At 41.9% G+C, this 19,771-nt stretch overlaps 1 protein-coding gene across 1 annotated transcript; it reads left to right on the forward strand.

Annotated features, from left to right (window-relative positions):
- Window positions 1–7,876: 7,876 nt before the first annotated feature.
- CGA (glycoprotein hormones, alpha polypeptide) lies at window positions 7,877–9,917 on the forward strand. Its single transcript, XM_009949096.2, has 3 exons — window positions 7,877–7,976; window positions 8,926–9,110; window positions 9,840–9,917. Exons 1-3 carry the CDS (start codon window positions 7,877–7,879, stop codon window positions 9,915–9,917), a joined length of 363 nt encoding a protein of 120 aa, XP_009947398.1.
- Window positions 9,918–19,771: the final 9,854 nt, after the last annotated feature.

Raw genomic sequence — 19,771 nt, forward strand, 5'->3', positions numbered from 1 at the left:
AAGAGGCAGCATCAGGAAGCAGCCTGTAGATAAGCAGATATCGCTAAGTAGGGAACTAGGACAGATACCCTGAGACAGCATCTGGCAGAGCAAGGGAAGAGACAAGAAGTCTCCTTTCCAGAGAAAGCCAGAGAAGGAGCTGTAGGGACCCGGCTCCTAGAAAAAAGCCAAAAGTTCTAAAACTCCATAATATTTAGTTGCAGAGCTCACACTAATTTCAGTCTTAACAAGTGCTATGTTTAGTTTTACTTGTGTTCCTTAACAGTATCCCAGTCCAATTTAGGAACATGGTGGCCTCAAAGAAACTTGAAAATTTTAGCAGTTTGTTGCCTTTTGCCGCCTCGGAATGGCTTTTTCTGCTCCTACAAATAGGAAACAAAATACTGATCTTGACAAAGCATATTCGATGGTCCAGTTTGGCATATATATTTACCTATCTTTTCATCCATATACTTACATAGTCCATAAAATCGTAATATCAGAGTGTAGCAAAAAAATGTGAGAGTATTGCTAAATGATTTAAGAATGCCCTGTTTCATAAATTACAGGTTCCTCACCCCCCTCCTAAAACAGTGAGCCACAATCTCTCATTTCTCATTCAGTCACACATTAAGACAGATTTGACCAAGTATTTTTAGTTGGAGATTTGGAGCGGCTAAAGTAAGAAATCCTCTTAATAAAAATAGGAGCTTTTTTTAAACTATCTTTTATACCAGTGTAATTCCATTGACTTCACAAGATTTATTCCTAATACATTCTGATAGGAAAGAGTACCCGGTTGTGAGCTCTTGTATTTTTCTTTTACGCTGTGGGGGTAACATTGTCACTGTGCTTGAGTCCTTCTAATGAAAGAGCTATCTTGTATAGCAATTCCATTCTACTAGTTGATGATATGCTGCAATACATAGGTAAAGAAGTACCAAATATGAATATACAACAATCATGACTTATTTTTCTGATGATGAAGATAGTTTTCTGGTTTTTGTGAAGAATCACAATGTGTTTCCCATAGGACTGCAAGCTGGGGTGAGTATGAAACGGGCAGGACAGAGCCAAGTCAGAGGCACTCTGTAAACTTCAGCAATTTTCATCAACTTTTCTTTGAATGACAAGAAATATAAGCTTCTGTCTTCCAGGGGAATATTTCTCAGTAAACTATGTTTACCAATAGCTTTCAAATTTCAAGCTTATGCTTTTGTTATTAAATGAAGCAAGATTGTAGGGAGAAAGACTTTTTTTATTTGTCTTTTATTAGACCAGCTGATATCATTGGATAAAAACCAGACAAGCTTCCAGGTGCAGAAATCCATCTGTAGTTTTGAAACAGAGGCCAGTTTCAAGCTGAGTGTAGGCTGGGGACAATTGTTTTGAGTTTAACTTTGTTATAGTGATCAGTTGAACAATAGAAGAGAAAAAGGTGTCTGACACCTTGAAGCAGATGAGGGTGTTAGTGAAGGCAGAGGTGATAAGGTTGCGATAAATGTGTCTGAAATAGCTAACAGAGTCCAGGGGTGCTGCTGTTATTAAAAAAGGAGTCAAGTCAAGGGACAAGAAAACTCAATGCCAGAAATCTGGATAGGTGTGATTCACCAAATCCAGCGATACAATAAAATTTGGAAGAGACAGGTTGAATCACAGATCAAAGCCTCATTTTCACAGCCACACAAAAGCTATGGGGGTCTTTTTCCGTATCGCATCTCCAACATTGAGTGACAAATGTGGGTGCTTAAAAAGAAGCTATAAGGGTAGGACAGTGAGCAGTCCAAGCTAGTTTGGGCTCTCAGTGGTGAAAAATAGGTGCACTGGAAAAGTGACTTAATTTTGTATTGAAATAGATGTTTAGAGCTATTTCTCTCCATTGAAGGAGAAAAGGCAGTCTAGAGCGAGTAACTCAGGTTTAGGCAGTTAACTTCTGAAGTGAACTTCTGACATCTGAAGTGAGTATCCCTCAAGTCTACAGGACTTGAAAGCTCAATAGGGTTTCAGGAATGGCCTTGAGCACCAAGCCAGGACTGTCTGCATTGGCAGGGGCTGTTCCCAGTAGGTGTTTGGATGTGTGGCTCCACTTTGAGAAGCGGAAGGGAAGAATTGAGTGGATGCAAGCCCTGCTGTGCTGCTTGGCCTCGGTGCCAGAAGGCAGGGTGGGACCTGTCTCGTTTAGCCAGCATCCACACAGACTCTGTCACTTGAAACTGAGGTCTTACAGGTCCCTAAGCCTTAAAAATCTGCACCCTGGTGCAGTTTTCAGAAGTGCCTCTGTTGCATTAGCTTTACTCTAGAAACAAGATGAGCTCTTGCCAGAGATCTTATCTTTATAAAGGTAATCCTTCTGTATTTACTCATACATTCATTCTCTGGGCATTGAATTCAAATGGAGATTATTCTTTTAAATGTTTGTATAGATGTCTGCTGCTCTTTATTTTGTTATTCTTTGCTAAAGCAATGCCATTGTTGTAGAAGTGTTTTATGTTTTGTTTTGGTTTGTTGTGTTGTTTTTTTTTTTTTTAATATTCTTCAGTTTAATAACAAGTGCTAGGAAACCTTAGTAACTCTTCCTTTTGTAAAATGAGATTCTGTTCACTGAAAACTGCTGCAGATAACTGTGTGCTTGATATTTGGGTTCCCCAGGAAACTCATAGAGCACTGAGTTTGTGCTCACAAGCTGACCTTTCTTTCATTATGTAAGAAACAAAATAATCTTTATGAAAGTCAAGTCGAAGATAAGATCAGCATGGTGAGCTGGTAATTACATAAAGTAGTGTTCAGTCATTAGACAAAATGTACAGTTGATCCTATGGCTTAGATGTGGGCGAGGAATATGATCTAGCTTTACTGGTATAAAAGAAAGATGCAACTTTTTCATACATCAGTTGCAGGAACATACATCCAAGCGTCAAGGACAGCTCACCTTCAAACACCATCCTGCAGTTTCTCAGCTGTCTGATTTACTCTTGTTGAACAAGGGAGGTAATATATTTTTAAATTTTTGTTACTGTTAAAGAGGAACAGTTACATATTTTCTGACATTCTCTTTCCCTTCTCTCCAAAACTTTTATTCTCCTTCGATTCTGTCAAAGTTTTTACTTTGAAAGTTAACTTAAGGTTGCTTTGGGACTGAAATATCAGTGCTTGGGGTTAAACTAACCTTGTGAGTAAGAGAAAATGAGGTTCTAGAATTGTATTGCAGCTACATGTTGGTATTTTGTGATTTCTGATCGGGTCCCGTAATTCTTCATCAGTAACTTTTTTTTTCTTTTGGTCAACGGTGTTGTTGTCAAATGTCAAACGTTACACAACCTGTGGTACTAACACATCTTTTACAGTCTTTAAATTGCTAGTCACAATTAAGGGAAGGAAAAAAAAATACGTTAAAGAAGATGTCTCAGTTTTCAGCAGCAGTTTGCTAGCAGCTTGCAGTGTACATGACACTGGGCTGCAAGTGAAGCACTGGCAATTGTAGTTCATCGCTGCTGTGACACAGCCTGACCTCATGGCCAAGCACCCCAGAAAGAAATAAACACAATGTGCAAAGGGTTTAACTGCTGTAGAGTATGACAGCACCACAGTCACCCTATGGAGAAGTATAAAGGGACGTCCTTAGTTTATGCTGAAAACATGAGGGTGTTTTGTACAATCAGTACGCAGGATGCCCGTTGAACAGAGCTTGCTGGCATGTCTGTGCCAGGACGTGTACCACACGGTTAGATGTGGGACTGTGATCTGGTGGAGCTTCACATGAATGTAAAGGCATCCTCAGAGTCCCATGCGCACCTGAACAGAAGACCTGTTTGCAAATGCAGATGATCACCTATCTGTGTGATGGTAACTGATAACATGATAGCTTATTTACAGAGAAAGACAAGATATTGTAAATAATGAGGTGACTTTAACTACTAGGGAAGTCTTGAAATTACCATCTTTCCAAAGAGCTGCTGAAATTCATGCATTATATAATGTTGCAATAGCTTAAGAAATATAGTATTTAATACATCAAAGTAAAAGCTTCCTTTGATTTGATGGTAAGATGAAATGAGTGGTGTGGACACTAACTGGGTTAGCAGCACAAGCACAGTCAGAAGACCAAGTAAGATCATCCAGCAAAATGGCCGTCACATTGGAAGAGTGGACAAGATCACATCTGGGTTTTATTGACAGGTATCTTTAGTGTTTTTGGTATGAGCCTGACAAGCTGACTCAATAGAGGAAGTGCAAAACTGCAATTTCAATTCCCCTTTTGGTTAATGTAATTTAAACAACTTCCCTCTGGGATTGCCTCAAACCCTTATAATGTACCAAATCATTGTGTTACATGTTCTTAGAAAAATTAGGGTGGAGAATGCCACTGTGCCTTCAGCAAAAAGCATCAAATCATGGAATAATCAGTCAAGGGTTGTGGTGTTATTCCTGTGGCTGACATCTTATTGGAGCCATTGAAGCATCCAGGCTACCAAAAGGCTCAGGATGATGTGGAAACAGGTCATTTGGAAAAGGCTGTCTGTCTTCTCCTGCTGGTGCATGAGCCCCTCCAAATGGCTTCTCGCACTCTGGGGAATGCCCCCTTGGATAGAGCAGGGCTTGATGTTAAACTGTGGAATTGTGTCCCAGTGCAGGCAAGTCTGCCAGTAGTCAGATCCCCTCTATGGGGCTGGAAAGAGCATATACAGTAAAAAACCTTAAAAAAAGCTTTATTTGCTGGAGGGGGGGATCCAGCCAATTTATTCAGTGTGACTCCATAGATGCGGCTGAGCTCAGTTCAATTCCCAAACTGTTTGGCAGGACCATAGGAGGCTGTGGATCTAAACAGTGTGAAGGACCACCTTTCTCCTGTGGACACAGGTTACTCTTGTCGAGGTAGCAGGGTACAAAGAGCTGGCAGCTGCTTCCCAGAAACCTGAGAGCCATGTTCAATGCTTCCGTGGGGTTACTGTGTTAACGGCATCCCCAGTTTCTTTTGCCACCTGTTGACTAACATCAGAAGACTATTTCTTGTACTCGGATGGGATTTTGATAAAAGCCCAAGCAGAAATGAGCAACTACAAGTTGCATTCAGCCTACATGCATACATGCATAGACACATTGAACTGGCTTTTTGATACTTCTTCCAAATGCTTCTTTCCAGTGCTTCCACAGTTGCTGCTAATGGGTTTTTTTGCTGTTCATTATTGGCTGTTTTTAAGTCCTTTATCCTCTGTTTTCTGCCAGCGTGAACTGATTCACTGGGCAGGTGGGAGGGAGGAGGCAAAGTTACTTGTACCCAGCACCCAATCCTTGCCACCTGTTAGTTTCAACCTCATTGGCCTCAGCCATTCAGTTTGGCTGGGCTTCAGATCAGTCTCTTACCACTAGGTTTTGCTGTCTTAATTAGAAAGAGTCTTGTTTCCGTTTTTGTGCCTTCATTCATTGCACTGGAGAGCACTGCACATCGGTCTTGCTCATGAACTTTGTTTCTTTCCACTTTGCTGACCCCAGTCGGGCAAGGACCATGTTCTTGTCATCCTGCCTTTGGTCTCAGCATCATTTGCCCATGCATGATCTTTTTCTGATTGCTGCCAAGGGTGGAGCTCTTTTTAATTTTGTTTCCTGGTTTCAAAGCTACCTTGTAGGGCCTGTGCTCTGCTGCCATCTGAACTGCTGCCTTTCATGACTGTGTTGTACATCTGTTTAATCAGTGAACCAAGACCTGCTGACCTGTGCATGGCACCCTCACGTTCCCATATATCTCTGGGAATCTGTGCAGTGATGGAGCATCCCTCTGCTAATCAATACTCTTCACATACATCCCATTGCTCCAGGCTCATTCTCAGATCATGACACCAGGCAAATGGCTTCACTCCTTGGAGCACCTCAGGTTTGCCTCTCCCTCCTGATGTGAGCAGGCATTATTTCAATGTTTGCATCATTGTGGCAGTACTTGCAGGGATTCTGCTAGGTAGAAGCAAAATCTGCAAAGAAATACATTTCCGTTATATGAAAGCTATCTTCATTTAGTTATACTTGATTTTCTACCATCTTTCCTGGTTAGGGTTGGCAATGTCTTCTCTGATCAGCATAGCCTGCTTAAATAACCTCTACACCAAATCTCATGATCAATTTCTTTGTTGCTGCCACTATTGTCCTTCTCATTGCCACACCATTTATAGAAATATTTGGGGCCACAATTTGATCTGTCCCTGAAGACTATTTATTATGGAGTAGCAGCATTGTCTGGTGTATTTGGAAGAAGAGAAGATCTTAAGTAGTTAAAGATTGAATGAGCTTTTTTTTTTTGCTTGCTAAGCACAGTAGCTTTCAATATCTAAAATGTCTATATCAGTGTTGTCACCAGTTTCTTGTGACTAATTTTTTGTCTCTGACCAGGCCGGTGCAAAATGCTTCAGAATAATTTTAAAGGTCCTGCAGTACTTACCGAAAAGCATCCTGCCGATCTATGTGTAGCCTATATTTAGCACATCTGACATTTGGATATGGAGAGAACTGAGGTCTCGTGTCCATCCCCCTCCCTCTGTGAAATCTTATTGTGACTAATAACAAAAAAAAGTACATTCATTTTAAAAAATCAAGCAAATAATTTGATATGATATTTATACAGTTGCAACTTATATATTCTGCATCTTTAAGGTTATGGTTCCCCCAGTTATTCATATCAGAGATATGCACTACCCCGTGGTATAGATTTGATCTGGATCAAATATAGCCACACAAGTGCATTTCTGTTGAACTACCCAGAGAACAAGCAATATGCTATTTATGGCCACTTCATCTCATATGCTAGCTGTAGAAGGACAGATGTGCAGTGCTGCATGTGGCCTTCTTGCACAAAATTAATCTATTGAAAAGATTTTTTAAAGTTTGAGCTGACCAGGATGTGTTTATACCAAACCAGCTTTCTGCTAGAGTCCAAAAGCCAAGTTGCCGCATCAGTAAAACGAATCCTAAAAGAAATCTCAGTCCAGAAGGTTGCATGGATGCTGAACTCCCTGGGACTCCCCTGACCCTGGGCGATGCAGGTGGCCCTGGCTGTTTCAAGCCTTCCTGAGCTCTCTCTCCGCACCATGTCTCTTCGGGTGCTCTGGAGCACAACATGTAGTGCCTCTCTAATTGCATAGATCAGTGGAACTTTCACTGAGGTACAGAAGTGTGAAAATCTGTTTATGAGGACTTTGGCACTAAAGAGGTCACAGAATCATAGAGTCATTTAGGTTGGAAAAGACCTTTAAGATCATCAAGTCAAACCGTAAACCTAACACTGCCAAGTCCACCACTAAACTGTGTCTCTAGGTGCCATGTCTACATGTTTTTTAAATATCTCCAGGGATGATGGCTCAACAGCTTCCCTGGGCAGCCTGTTCCAATGCTTGAAAACTCTTTCAGTGAAGAAATTTTTCCTACTAGCCAATCTAAACCTCCCCTGGCGCAACTTGAGGCTGTTTCAGTGCGTGGACAAATAATCTGAATTTTGGTTCAGGAAATTATGTCCTGATGTGAAATTATTTTCCCTGAAATTAGACTTTCCGTGTCCCAGATTCTGCAGATTCTTTCATCTTCTCCATAAGCATTTGCTGGCTTTATCCAGTCTACCATAAATATTACACAGTTACAACACTTGAAGTTTGTGTGCTGTGGCTTATGTTAATATTCAGAAAAAGAATTGTTAAGGCCAGAAAGAAAGGAACATTTTTGTTATTGTGGTGAAGTCAATTTTCTGAGGCTATAAAATGCACATCAGTACACTGCATTTTCAGTTTCCAATCCTGGTTCTAAATTGTCTCTGTTACATGTGCTGAATGCTATATCAGTGTGTAGCCTAGATACCGGTACTGTACCCGGTGCAAAATAGTCCTTTAAAAATGTGTGTATTTGTATTTCCAGACAGATCATGGATTGCTACGGGAAGTATGCAGCTGTCACTTTGACCATTTTGTCTGTATTTTTGCATCTTCTTCATGCTTTCCCAGATGGAGAGTTTCTCATGCAGGGTAAGCTGCTTTCAGCATTCAGAAATGGGGCAATCATTCGTAAAGAGTCCTAATTAAACTTTCACATGTTTTATAAATGTGGTCATGAATCTTATAATTCAGCTGCATTTATTGACACTGAGGTATGAAGGTATAATAAATCAAGATAATTTTGCTATGATTATGCTTCGTATTTCTTCTCTAAACTTGATTTCTCCAGGTCAAGAGTCTCCCAGATAACCATGTCCTCATGTTGGTGTGGGTGATCTTCATCCTTGACACCTTATCAAATAGAAATGTTTTGGTTTCTTGTACTCCTGAGATCTAAATGGCAACGTAACACCAAGAACAGCAGAACCATAGCTTCTCTTCATATTATGCAGAATATTTTTCCGCTGTAGATCCCAGAATATGGGATGTTGGTGGTGTAGCATTCTATAAAACAGGGATATTAGGAAGATTTTAGAGGTATTTTGGAGGTTGTGGGGTTTTTTATTCAGCCTCAAACTGAATATAGAAAAATGAGAGCTACAAAAATGTCGAGATCACTGGGCATTTTTAAAACTCTTGATAACAGTCTTGCCTAAAAAGAGGCAAAGTCTAAGAAGCACTACAAATCCTGCTAGTGCTGTTTAACCGTCTAAAGCTAGTAGGAAGTTTTCTAGGGACAGTAGTGCAGAAGACATACAAAACCCCCTCCACAACTGTCAACAAAATTGAAAAGAAAGCCCGAAAATGTACAGTGCCTTACCTAGAAAGCCACAGTGTAGTTTTACAGCCGGTGTATGTTGCAGAGTTGAAGTACCTTAAAGAGAGGAGCTTTGGTGTCTGTGCTTTTCTGTTCTGCAGATGTCAAGCAGCAGAATGCAGCCAGTGCTTCCTCTTACTGCCTACACTTTTCCTTTCTTTTTGAAAATCAAAATAGAGCTGGAGACCAAGTAAAAGTCTCTTCCTTATATTTTTATGGCAGGTTGTCCAGAGTGCAAGCTAGGGGAGAACAGATTCTTTTCCAAGCCAGGAGCACCCATTTACCAGTGCACTGGGTGCTGTTTCTCCCGGGCCTACCCCACTCCCATGAGGTCCAAGAAGACCATGCTTGTTCCAAAGAACATTACATCAGAAGCAACATGCTGCGTAGCAAAGGCTTTTACCAAGGTGAGGATGTGAATGAGACCCGTTTAAGCTTCTTTTAGGATGCAATGTTTAGCTGAAGCAGTGAACAGAAAATAATATGGTTTTGCTGGAGGACATTGGAGAACTATTTGAAGGAAGCATCCTTGGAAGTGGCAGCTGGAGGCTTGGTGAGATCCCCTCAAATGGCCATTGGCAGCTCTGTGTGCACAGCTGAACAGAGCACTGGGTCTCCACTGACTGTGATGAGAGGCCAGATACCTCACTTACCTATACACACCTACAGCTGAACCCATCCTGGTGCTTCATCTGAGTAGAGCATAGATCTTTTTCTAGACCACCAACATTGTACTTGCCCTGAGGCAGCAACTGGAATTTGGTTGAGATTAAAAATAGAGATGACTCATCATGTTTGTGGTCTCTGTTTTTACAATCCCCATATGAAATATTTTAAGGGCACTTCCTGATTTTTCACAGATTGGTTACTTGACACTTTTTTGAAAATTAGACACTAAGAAGTGTCAAATTAAGGACACTAGACTGTGTCACTATGCATGTCACTGTTGAAAACCTTTTTATGTCTCCGAAAGCCACCAGTGACGTAGCTTCACAGGCTGATGGTCAGAGGCCGTTCTAGCCTGTGTACCTTTTGGTTAAGAAAAAGGCTTCAGACATCTTTTATTTGAGAATTCTGTTTTTACTGTGTAGCTGATCGTAATTATTTGTTGTATGTGTGTGTTTTCTTTTTTTAAGATTACCCTTAAGGACAATGTGAAGATAGAGAACCATACAGATTGTCACTGCAGTACCTGCTACTATCATAAATCCTAAAGCCTGTCCCTGTGTTAATGATCAAGGACAACGGTGAATGGAATATTTGTTTTTCAGCTTTTATAGCACCGCTGTGTAAAATCTTATGTTTTCTGGTCAAGACACTGGGTAACGACTTTGAATAAGATGGATGGCTGTTTTATTTCTTCTTTGCTTCTTCATGCATTTAAGTAAGTTTAATTATTTCCATTAGGGATAAAATACTGCACTTGCATGACAACTGAACGCTTGATATATTTTTAAAATAAACTGTCAGTTAAATCATCAGTGTTTCTTGAGGAAAAATGATGATTTAATAGCTTAAAACAACAACAACAAAAGATTCTGCTGCAGTTAATTTATAGATTTCTTTTTTTTTTATGGCAGGGGAAGGGAAGGAGGAAGGGAGGGATGGGAAAGTGGACAGAAAAAGAAGCAATAATTTCCCTGTATTCATTTAGTGATTAGATTTTTTGAAGATTCAACATTTTGTTTCTCCTGTTTATCTTCTTTTTTTTTCTTTACCTTGTGGGCAGACAGTATAGCAGTATATCATCTATGCACAGTGCACTGTCTTTCAGTGCCATCTTTTACTTTTCTTTGAGCTTAATCTCCTCCCATATAGCTAGGTAAATGCATGCAGAATCAGATGTTATAAAGAATTGTACAGTTTCATGTAGCAATGGAATAGAGGAGTGGTACAACCGTATTAGCTGTTTAAGGTATGCGAGAGCAGCATGGTATAGGGTTTAGTAATTCCCAAATGCAATGTGGTGGACCCAGATAGAAAAACGGGAAAGGTAGGGAATATGTTAGGTCAGAAGAGGACCACAGCATATGTACCCAAAATACATGACCTTAATATCATAAACTGGGATTTTAGAGACAGTACTTGTTCAACTGTAGTGGATTGGATCAGGGTCTCTGGAGGAACTGCTTTCAGGTCTGGAGCCTGCTGATGGGGACTGAAGTGAATGAATACCCCTGCTCTTCACCCTAATTTCTGAGGTGAGAACATCAGCCTTTCTGTGGCTGAAAAGGTTTAAATGTGCTGACTCAAAAAGCTTCAGATGTATTTGTGGGGCATTTCCCTGCAGCAGATGTGAGGGTAGGAGTAAGAGCTTCTAATGGGGAGAGGGAAGGTTGCCTGGGGTGAGCCTGTGAGGATGGCTGGGCTGTCCTGGGGCATGGCTGTGGCTGATATCTGCACCAGTGCCAAATGACTGAAGTAGTTTAGACAGGCCTCCAGGGCTAAGCTGTGATGGGCCTCTTGAGCAGCCCAAGACTGCCAGCATCCCTACAACATCCTTCTCTCTAAATTGGAGAGGTATGGATTGGACGGGTGCACTGTTCAGTGGATGAGGAATTGGTTGGATGGTTACATCCAGAGGGTGCTAGTCAACAGCTTGATGTCCAGATGGAGACTGGTGACAAGTGGTGTCCCTCAGGGGTCCATACCAGTACCAGTGCTGTTTAATATCTTCATCAATGACATAGTGGGATTGAGTGCACTCTCAGCAAGTTTGCAGATAACACCAAATGATATTGCATTTTCTCATACCTTTGACAGGACTAAAAAAGAGAGCAGGGAAACACGTTCTCTGAAATTCACTTTCAGGGCAGATGTCCCTTTTCATCTTTCCAAACGCCTTGGATGATGTCTTACTCAAGTGAGCTCTTCTGACAGTATCAAGTACTTGTTTGTCTATCTATGCCTGTGCTGCCTGGAGTAGCAGGTTGGTGACATGATAAACTTCTGTTTGCATCTCATGAATCCATTTCCATATTTTGCATTGTAAAACCATAGAAATATTGAAAACCAGTAACCAGTTAGAGTGGAACCCAAGCTTGAAAGAAGACATGAGATGCTGTAGCCCTGTGCATTCTAGGATGCGTGGTTTATTTTTCAGTGGCTTTTCTCTCTTGCTTGTACAAAGCCATTTAATCATGAACTTCTCAACTCATAGATCCCTCTCCCCCCTAAGGCGACCTCAGGCATCAAGAGCTTGCACAGGGTGTATTGTGAAGGTATGTGGAATGCGTGAGCATCCGCCTCATTAAGTGGTCTGGCTCCAACTCTACAGTTCAGAAGAAATAACACATAACAAGGAAAGCGATGAAATAAACACACAGATACACAAACCTAACAGCAGGCAGTGAGGGAGACACTAAGAAAGACCAGCCCTTTTCAGCCACTGGCTGATGGGCCGTTAGTGATGGCTCTCAGGCGCAGGGGGCAGCCCGAGCTCTCTAACCGGGGGAAGGGGGAGCAAAGCTGCCCTGGGTGGGGCGGCACGGGGCTGTGCAAAACTCGTTGTGGGACATCAGAAGGGGCTCGTGGGACTGTGTGAAACTTGTAGGTTGTTTAGAGGAAGGGCCAAAGGTGGAGGAAGGCGGTGGTGGGGATCAGGGTGGGTTGGGAAGGAGCAAGCGTGGGAAAACAGAGGAGAGGGATATTAAAGGGGCCGGTCATGCTTGCAAGCTACCAGTCAATGTGCTTGTCTCACTGAGTGTCTGCTTGATCACTGCAGTCTGTCCTTATTAAACCCTTTACTTAACTTGGGGTTGGTTTTTTTGGTTTGTTTTTTTTTTTTTCTGTGTAATCTCATTTTCTATCCCAAGCATGAGTGCTGCAAGGCCTAAGTGCTAGCAGCTACAGAAGGGACCCATAGGTATTGCTGCCAGTGACTAGAGAGACCAATATGCAGGAGAGGCATGGGTGGTCCCAACGGGACCGTGGGCCATAAGGCTTGTAGGTTGTGGTGTCAGCAACTAGAGGGACCAGGGTGTATGTTTATGTGGGAGAGGTCTAAATAGCAGCACCCATAAATACCAAAGTGTGCTTATTTTTCCCCCAGTTAATTTAATCCTGTGTGCAGCTATATGTGTAATTGAACAGCAAATTTTAAGCTGGACTAGTTGGTGAGGCAGGAGGAAGCCTGCATCTGGAAGGACTTGAGGTCTGAGCCCATGCTGGGTAAGGAGACTCAGGGTCTGTGCACAGATGGACTGAGAAGCTGTGCTAGTATTCAAAGAATCCATGATTGTGGGGACGCTTGTGAGACAAGCGTGTACTGCATGCATCTGCTTGCTAGCAAACTTCAAGCTGGACTAGCTGGAGAGTAGCAGACCTGCTTAGCAGGCAAGGCAGCCCAGGCATGGGTATTAGAGGGCTTTACAGGCTAGGCTGATGTTCAAGGATCTGTGAATGGGACTGTGCTAGTGAATCTAGAAAGTGAGGGCACCTATGTTTTCGCAGAGGACTTCAATTCTGATCAGCCAGAGAGGAGGAACAGGACTGGGCTGACTTACATTTAACTGAGGGTTGTTGGTTTTTTTGTGAGTGTGGCTAAACGCGGCGGTCTGCCAGGTAGTCTGTGTGTCTGACTGCCTTGGTGCCCTGTGTGTGTGTGAGTGTGTGCATGCACCTGTCTGGGGTAGATGCTCAGCTTCGCTGCTGGCCAGACGTGCACACGAGGAGGAGCCATGTCCATCAGATTGGGACTGACAGACCTCCTCAGTCCCTGTGTGCTCCTGGCTGGGCTACAGTGGTGAGCAAGGAAGGGACCCCAGGGTCCTGGAGTCCATATGATTCAGCAGCCAACCTTTACATCCTTAACATATACCATCCAAATACATTTTTTGACATTGTAGCTGTTAGAATCAGGTCAGAATTTGTTGTTTATGTTTGAAAGTGAGCATAAAAATCCAGTCCATAGTCAGAAGAGTGGTGGTGGTAGATGAGCCCATACACAGTCAGGGCTAGGAAAAACAATGCTACATGTTGTTCGGAAGCTAATACAGTTGACCATAATAAAGAATAAATGGGATATGAATGGAAATATATGCTGGAAGACAATCTAGATTTATATCTGTAGGGATTAAGTACCAGATTTCCAACAGGAATGGAAAAAAGAAAAAAAAAGTACAATATAGTTTCCTTACATTAGGCAATGGCTGAGTTAGAGACTGGATCGGTCATATATATTTGAGAGGGCATGGAGAGACAATGTCACAAAATCAGAAGAGAGACTAATCTCTTGTTTACACAGATAGCCAATGTGCATCTTCTGTATTTTAGGAACAGGGTGTTTGTGCACGGAGATAAAATGAAGTCCTTGTCAGTGTGGTTTATAAGTAGTACTAAATCAGTCAGGCTGATACTGCGGATTAAAAATGCTGAAGATCAAGCAGGCTGAAGATAAAAATGATATGTTTTTACTGTCACAGTGACCTATATAAACTTGCATCACCATAGTCCTAATAACAAATTCATTCTGTGGGCAGAGGGACTAGTGAAGCTTGATTTCCTGATGATCTGTGCCCTGCTTCACTGAAGAACCATTTTGCCATGTCCTCAGCAAATCCTTTTCCCTCCTTGCTGGGCAGCCCTGTCAGGTGCCCTCCGGAGCTGCTGCAGAGGCATCAGCCAGAGCCGGGACCACAATGCTGTTTGTCCATTCGTCATGTTTTCTTAGGGCTGCTACTGACTTCTTTTCAATCAGACCCCAATTTTTATATTTTGCCATTAGCAAGTGTTGATTTTCACAAAACTGGTAAGACCTTCCAAGGGCTGAGGTCGTTACCCATCACCCAAAAATGCTCAAAACTCAAAGGGTTAAACAGTTGCTGAGGAGCGGCTGTCAGACAGCTGTGTGGACAGACAGATAGACAGCGTGAGTGCCTCACTGCTTCGAGGTGCCAGGCTAAAAATCCTTCCGATGATTCATAGGTATTGCGATTTCCAGTCCACAGCTGGTGCAGGAAGGGTTCTCGGCAGAAGGACAAAACTCGAGTTGTAGTGGTTTTAATGACCTGAAATGTCACACCAGACTTCTTACTCCTAGCAAGCCTGAGAAGCTCCAAGTGAGCAGTAGTCTTCCTTTTCTCTCCCTGTCATCCTGCCTAAACAATGATCTTAAATAGTGGTGAGGGGGAAAGAGAAGCTTATCCCAAGGCTTGTGTTGGATAAGTACAGGCTATGTATCTCCCCTTTACAGCTGGATGAAAGCTCCTTACTAACTTGGAATTCACTTAAATATATTCATATATTTAAGAGGCAGGAGCCTCTTGCATGGAGGCAAAGGCATTTGGCTGTGTCAAAGAAGATTGCCACGAAAAAAGAGAGATTTGAAGATGATGTCAGGAAACATGTAAACACATTTGGTGATGGAATAAAACTAACAGTTAATCACTTCATTAGTGTCTGGAAGATTTCCCCATTTAAGGGGTTTCCCTGTTGCTCTGCACTTTCCCACATCGCTGACATATGTTAACCCAGCACTTGGCCTGCGGTCAGGTTGGAATAAGATGCCATCTTATTATATGCACATGTGTAAGCAGTAAATCTAACAGTTACTGTCCTGCCAAACCATTCTGGGTGTTGAGGTATGAGAGAAACCAGCATTCTTTTGGTTAAGGGAAACAAAAAAACCCAGCAAATTTGCTTTGGGAGATTTCAGCTCAGTGTTATTTCTTGGGAATTTGGTTTTTATGTATTTGGGAATTTGTTTTTTATGTATTTGATAATTTGTTTTTAAAATCATCTGTCTCGCTCCATGATTTGGATGGTCTAAAAGCATAAGGAATGCCTTTCTTGTCAAAGCAGTCATCCTTCTAGCCCAAGTACTCTGTTTCTGACTCTGGCAATATCAGATGCTGTTTATGGGAGCATATGAGTCTGGCCACTTCTAGCACTCAATTCCCCTCGTGCCACCCCCAGTATCCCCATTTGCTTAGTGGGGGGAGTGTTACAGGGTACTGCTCTGCCTTGTTGTTTTTGTATCTACCCATGCACTTCTTTTCTATGAATTTATCTAGTCTGGTTTGAACCTGCTGATATTATCTGCCTCCATAACCTCCTGCCACAGTAAGTTAGAGAAGTATAAAAAGACTTACTTTTATCTGTTTCAAACTAATTTCCTAGATATTGCCTTCTTTATTTGATAATAATCAGCAGCTCCTCTTCTTAGCATTTTCCACTCCATCACAAAGAGCCCAGTATTTTTGGGTTTTGCCTTGTCAGGCAGCTGCTTGATCATTTTGGTTGGTTTTCTCTGTACCTGCTTCAACTCTACGGCATCCTTCCTGAGGTGCAGAGCAGATCATGTGTGGTTACATCAGTTATATGCAGCAGCAAAACGGTGCCCTCTGTCTTGTTCTCGGTAGCCTTTTTCATGGTACTGTTTTGGCTTTTGTTGATGTCCAGCGACTTGTCAATGAAGTCTCTTAAGATTCTTGTTCTGACATGCCACTGTCAGTTCTGTATCCAAGCATCATGTAGGTGTGGTTTGGCTTATTTTTCCTAGATGCATTAACTTACATTTATATACTCTGAAGCTTATCTGACACCTGTTTGCCCATTTTGTTTCACGTGCTCTTTCTGATGTTCTTCAATCAGCATAACAGTTGGCTGCTTGAGAAAGAGTTTAGTACAATCTGTGAATTTGGAAATTTCTCTATGGATTTCCTTCACTAGGTCTCTGATGAATATAAATAAAAACATATAAATATAAAACTGATTCCAGCATTTTTCTTTGAAAGTAAAAAGCCCCATTAAGCCTTACCCTATCCTTTAGCCAGCTTTTACTTTGTAAGAGAAACCTTTCCTTCAACCCTATGGCAACTTAGGTTAGTTTAAAAACACTCTTTCAGCATGTCTCCATTTTCTGTGGTGTTATAATTGTAAAACACCCCGAATCTTAGTATCCAGCTCAAACTGTCTCAAGCTGCTGGTTGACAGGGATTGAGCAACCACCCAGTGGCTGCTAAGACTGCCTTTGCCCTTTCCACTGGGTTTGGAGTCAGGTCTGCCGACAGCTGAGTCAGTTTTCCTTTCTTGAAAATTTCATGAGGATATTTTCTTTTGGAGCAAACCTAGCTATAGTTAGGCTCAGAGACAGCAAGGCTTGAGCTTCCTGGCTGTATTGCCACTTCCTACACCTCTCTGCGTGGACAGGGGCTGGAGAAGAATCGGTCCAGAAATAAATGAAGAACAGCTCCTATCCTTGTTTCTCCTCCTTCCAGAAGTGACTATAGTAAGTCGCTGCTAGCTTGTATCAACACAATAACTTCTACCACACAGTTACAGCTAAGCTAACCAGTGTTTAAAAAGGAAGAGCCAATATGCTTTTTTCTTCTCTCTTTTTTTTTTTAATTTCAATTTTCTTCCCTCTCATCATTCTCTGTCCATCTTCTCCATAGTGACACATGAGTGAGTGCAAAGGCTGATCAGCTCTCATTCTCAGCAGACAGGCATAGAGGATTTTCTTCCTTGTTCTTACTCCTTAGCATGAATGTGCACTCATGAAGTTGCCAAGTAAGGTAAGGCCAGATGAGGGCATGAAGGGAGAATTTTTTTTTCCCCTGCAAGTTTTTGAGTTAGCTTGATTTGGAATAGCTATGTTTTTACATGTGTTTGTCATTTCACTTGTTTTATGTCTTTATAGTAAGCAGTTCATAATGTTCCTTTCATGCAAATATACTCCCAGAGGAGGCTACAACAACAAAGCAATTTTGAAAAGTCACCAAATAAATTAAAGTGCAAAACATTGAGCCATGTATTCTTGAAAAGACATACAGGCACACAGTTTACTGGGAGCCTGAGGGAAGGAGCTCCAGCTGATGGGGCCTCCAAACAGCAGGGCTGGAGGTAAGACTCTGAAACATCTCTAATTTAACGTTTAAAAGAGATGGGTAATTGCATGGCCCTTAGCAACATTTGCAGCCACGAATGCAATGATAATGGCAAGCATAAGCAAATACAGTGCTTCATAAGCAAATACAGTGCTTCAAGAAGTAAGTTGGCCCTGCAGGCATAAGAACAATGTTTTTCTTAATTGTGTTTTTGTCAGATCAAATACTTGTTCAATAGGTTTTCTTTATTTTTATTTTTTTTGCCTTTCCCTGGGCGTGAGGCATTAACCATTGCTGGGGAGATGATACAGGGGTTCCTAGTGAGACAGGTTCCTGATAAGCATCTTTTCTAGTTTCTTAGTATTACTGAATATTTTCTGTCCCAAACAGAAGAAAAAACATGATCTTGCTCTGGATGTGTTGTCAGGCAGTGGGGAGACTGAAAACCAGCAGAGTGCTCGCAATAATAAAGCAGCCCATGGAAACAGTGTAAAGCTATTTACTATAACAACCAGCCTTTCTGCGCTCTGCAGTTTCCCTGTCCTTGAGCAGCATCGGCCCATCGGCTATTTGTTGGTGCCAGGGGTGCAATAGATTTCTGTGAAGTGCTTGGAAAGAGAAAGGGTGGTGATGTTACGAATCAGTCCAGTGGTTATGCGCTGGATTAGTCCGGTGGTTGTGTTGTGGATCAGCTCAGGAAGGAGTTGAGTTCCTGGCTGTTGAACTGGATGCTAGGGCTCTACAGGCATAAGCTGATGACCATGGAACAACATATCTGATTAGTTGATGTGATTCTGAGTGTCCATGTAGCTGTGAGCATAGTGCAGGCAATGACGAAAGGTTTTTTGCTTTTGAGCTGTTTGATTAGAGAGTGGCTAAGGGGTGAAGATAATGCTGGGAATCTTAAATGAGGAATGTGCCTCATAATGCCTTTGTTGTACACATAATCTCTGTTGAGAAATGATCATATTTTGAACTGTGCTTTGTAGTTTCTATAACCCAGTTTACAGTCACTGTTTTGATACTTACAGTTAAAACTCTGCCCTTGGTCTTTCCTATTTGTTTTGTTCTATATTACACTGTACTACTAAGCATCAAGTAAAATTGTTACTGTTTTCTTCCAGGAAAAAAACAAACAAACATGTTTTTCCACTTTTGTTAATTTAAAACCTCCTTTCAATGGGCTGGGCAGAAAATCTTGTGCATGGTAGATAGTAGTTTAAGACTGAAAACCACTGCACCCACTTATACCTCTTCAGGGAACATAAAATGGGTCTTACAGGGAAGAGGGTTTGGTCAAGGTCGGTATCTGATAAGGAGTTCTCTGAGCAGATGGTGTAAAAAAAGACCAGAAGATTGCTTCCTAAGAGCCTCTCCCCACCCTCAAGCCCTGATGTGAAGAATAGTGCACAGGCTGGAGAACAAGGTTGCACGTGCAGGATGGTTGTTACCCCATCATCTTCTTTCTAGGCCTCATAACCTATATCAGAGAGATAACTACAAGTTATCATATATCAAAGACCCAGAGACCAACATAAGCCTCTCCAGAAAACCAGCAATCAAACACCTCTAAACGCTGGGTGTAGCTGGGTTGTGAGGAGAGCACTCTGTGCACCACTGGATGCACCTCTGAACAAAGGACACATCTCCTGGGACATGAATATATATATATATATATATATATAAAAAATATGTATTTTATGATCTACTTGAACACTATGTACACTTTTACTGCAATAGGAAGATGAAGACCCATCAACTGTATGCTTCTCTTTGTTGCAAAGTGCCCTATGTAATAACTGGAGAAGATCACATTTTACCTCAGGTATTCTCAGATCCTTCCCTTTTACCCTCAGGCATCTATTCCCTGAGCCATGTCAAAATCCTCACCAGAAGCAAATGTATCCTGTAGTCATCATACCCCAAATGGAACTAACCTGTAGCAGAGCAAAGAGTACTGAGCGCATCACCAGAAACACTGCAACGAGTACCCCAGGCAGTACAGCCTCAGAAACGCAGCTCACTGAACACCTTTGTGCAAGTGAGACTGGACCACCACCATCAGTCACACCCTCAGCAAGTGGCAGGAACAGTGATTTCCCAAGGCAGACTTACAAAAATTAGAGGGAACTAAATTCATAGCTAGGCTTCATAGCAAAAATTACAGACTTGGCAGAAACACTGATTTACCAGAATACCACAGCTTTTCCTTCTTTTTCTGCTTGTGCCCCGTCTTTACA

The sequence above is a fragment of the Leptosomus discolor genome, chromosome 2 (genome assembly GCF_034619465.1).
Source record: "Leptosomus discolor isolate bLepDis1 chromosome 2, bLepDis1.hap2, whole genome shotgun sequence".
Classification (NCBI taxonomy): Eukaryota; Metazoa; Chordata; class Aves; order Leptosomiformes; family Leptosomidae; genus Leptosomus; species Leptosomus discolor.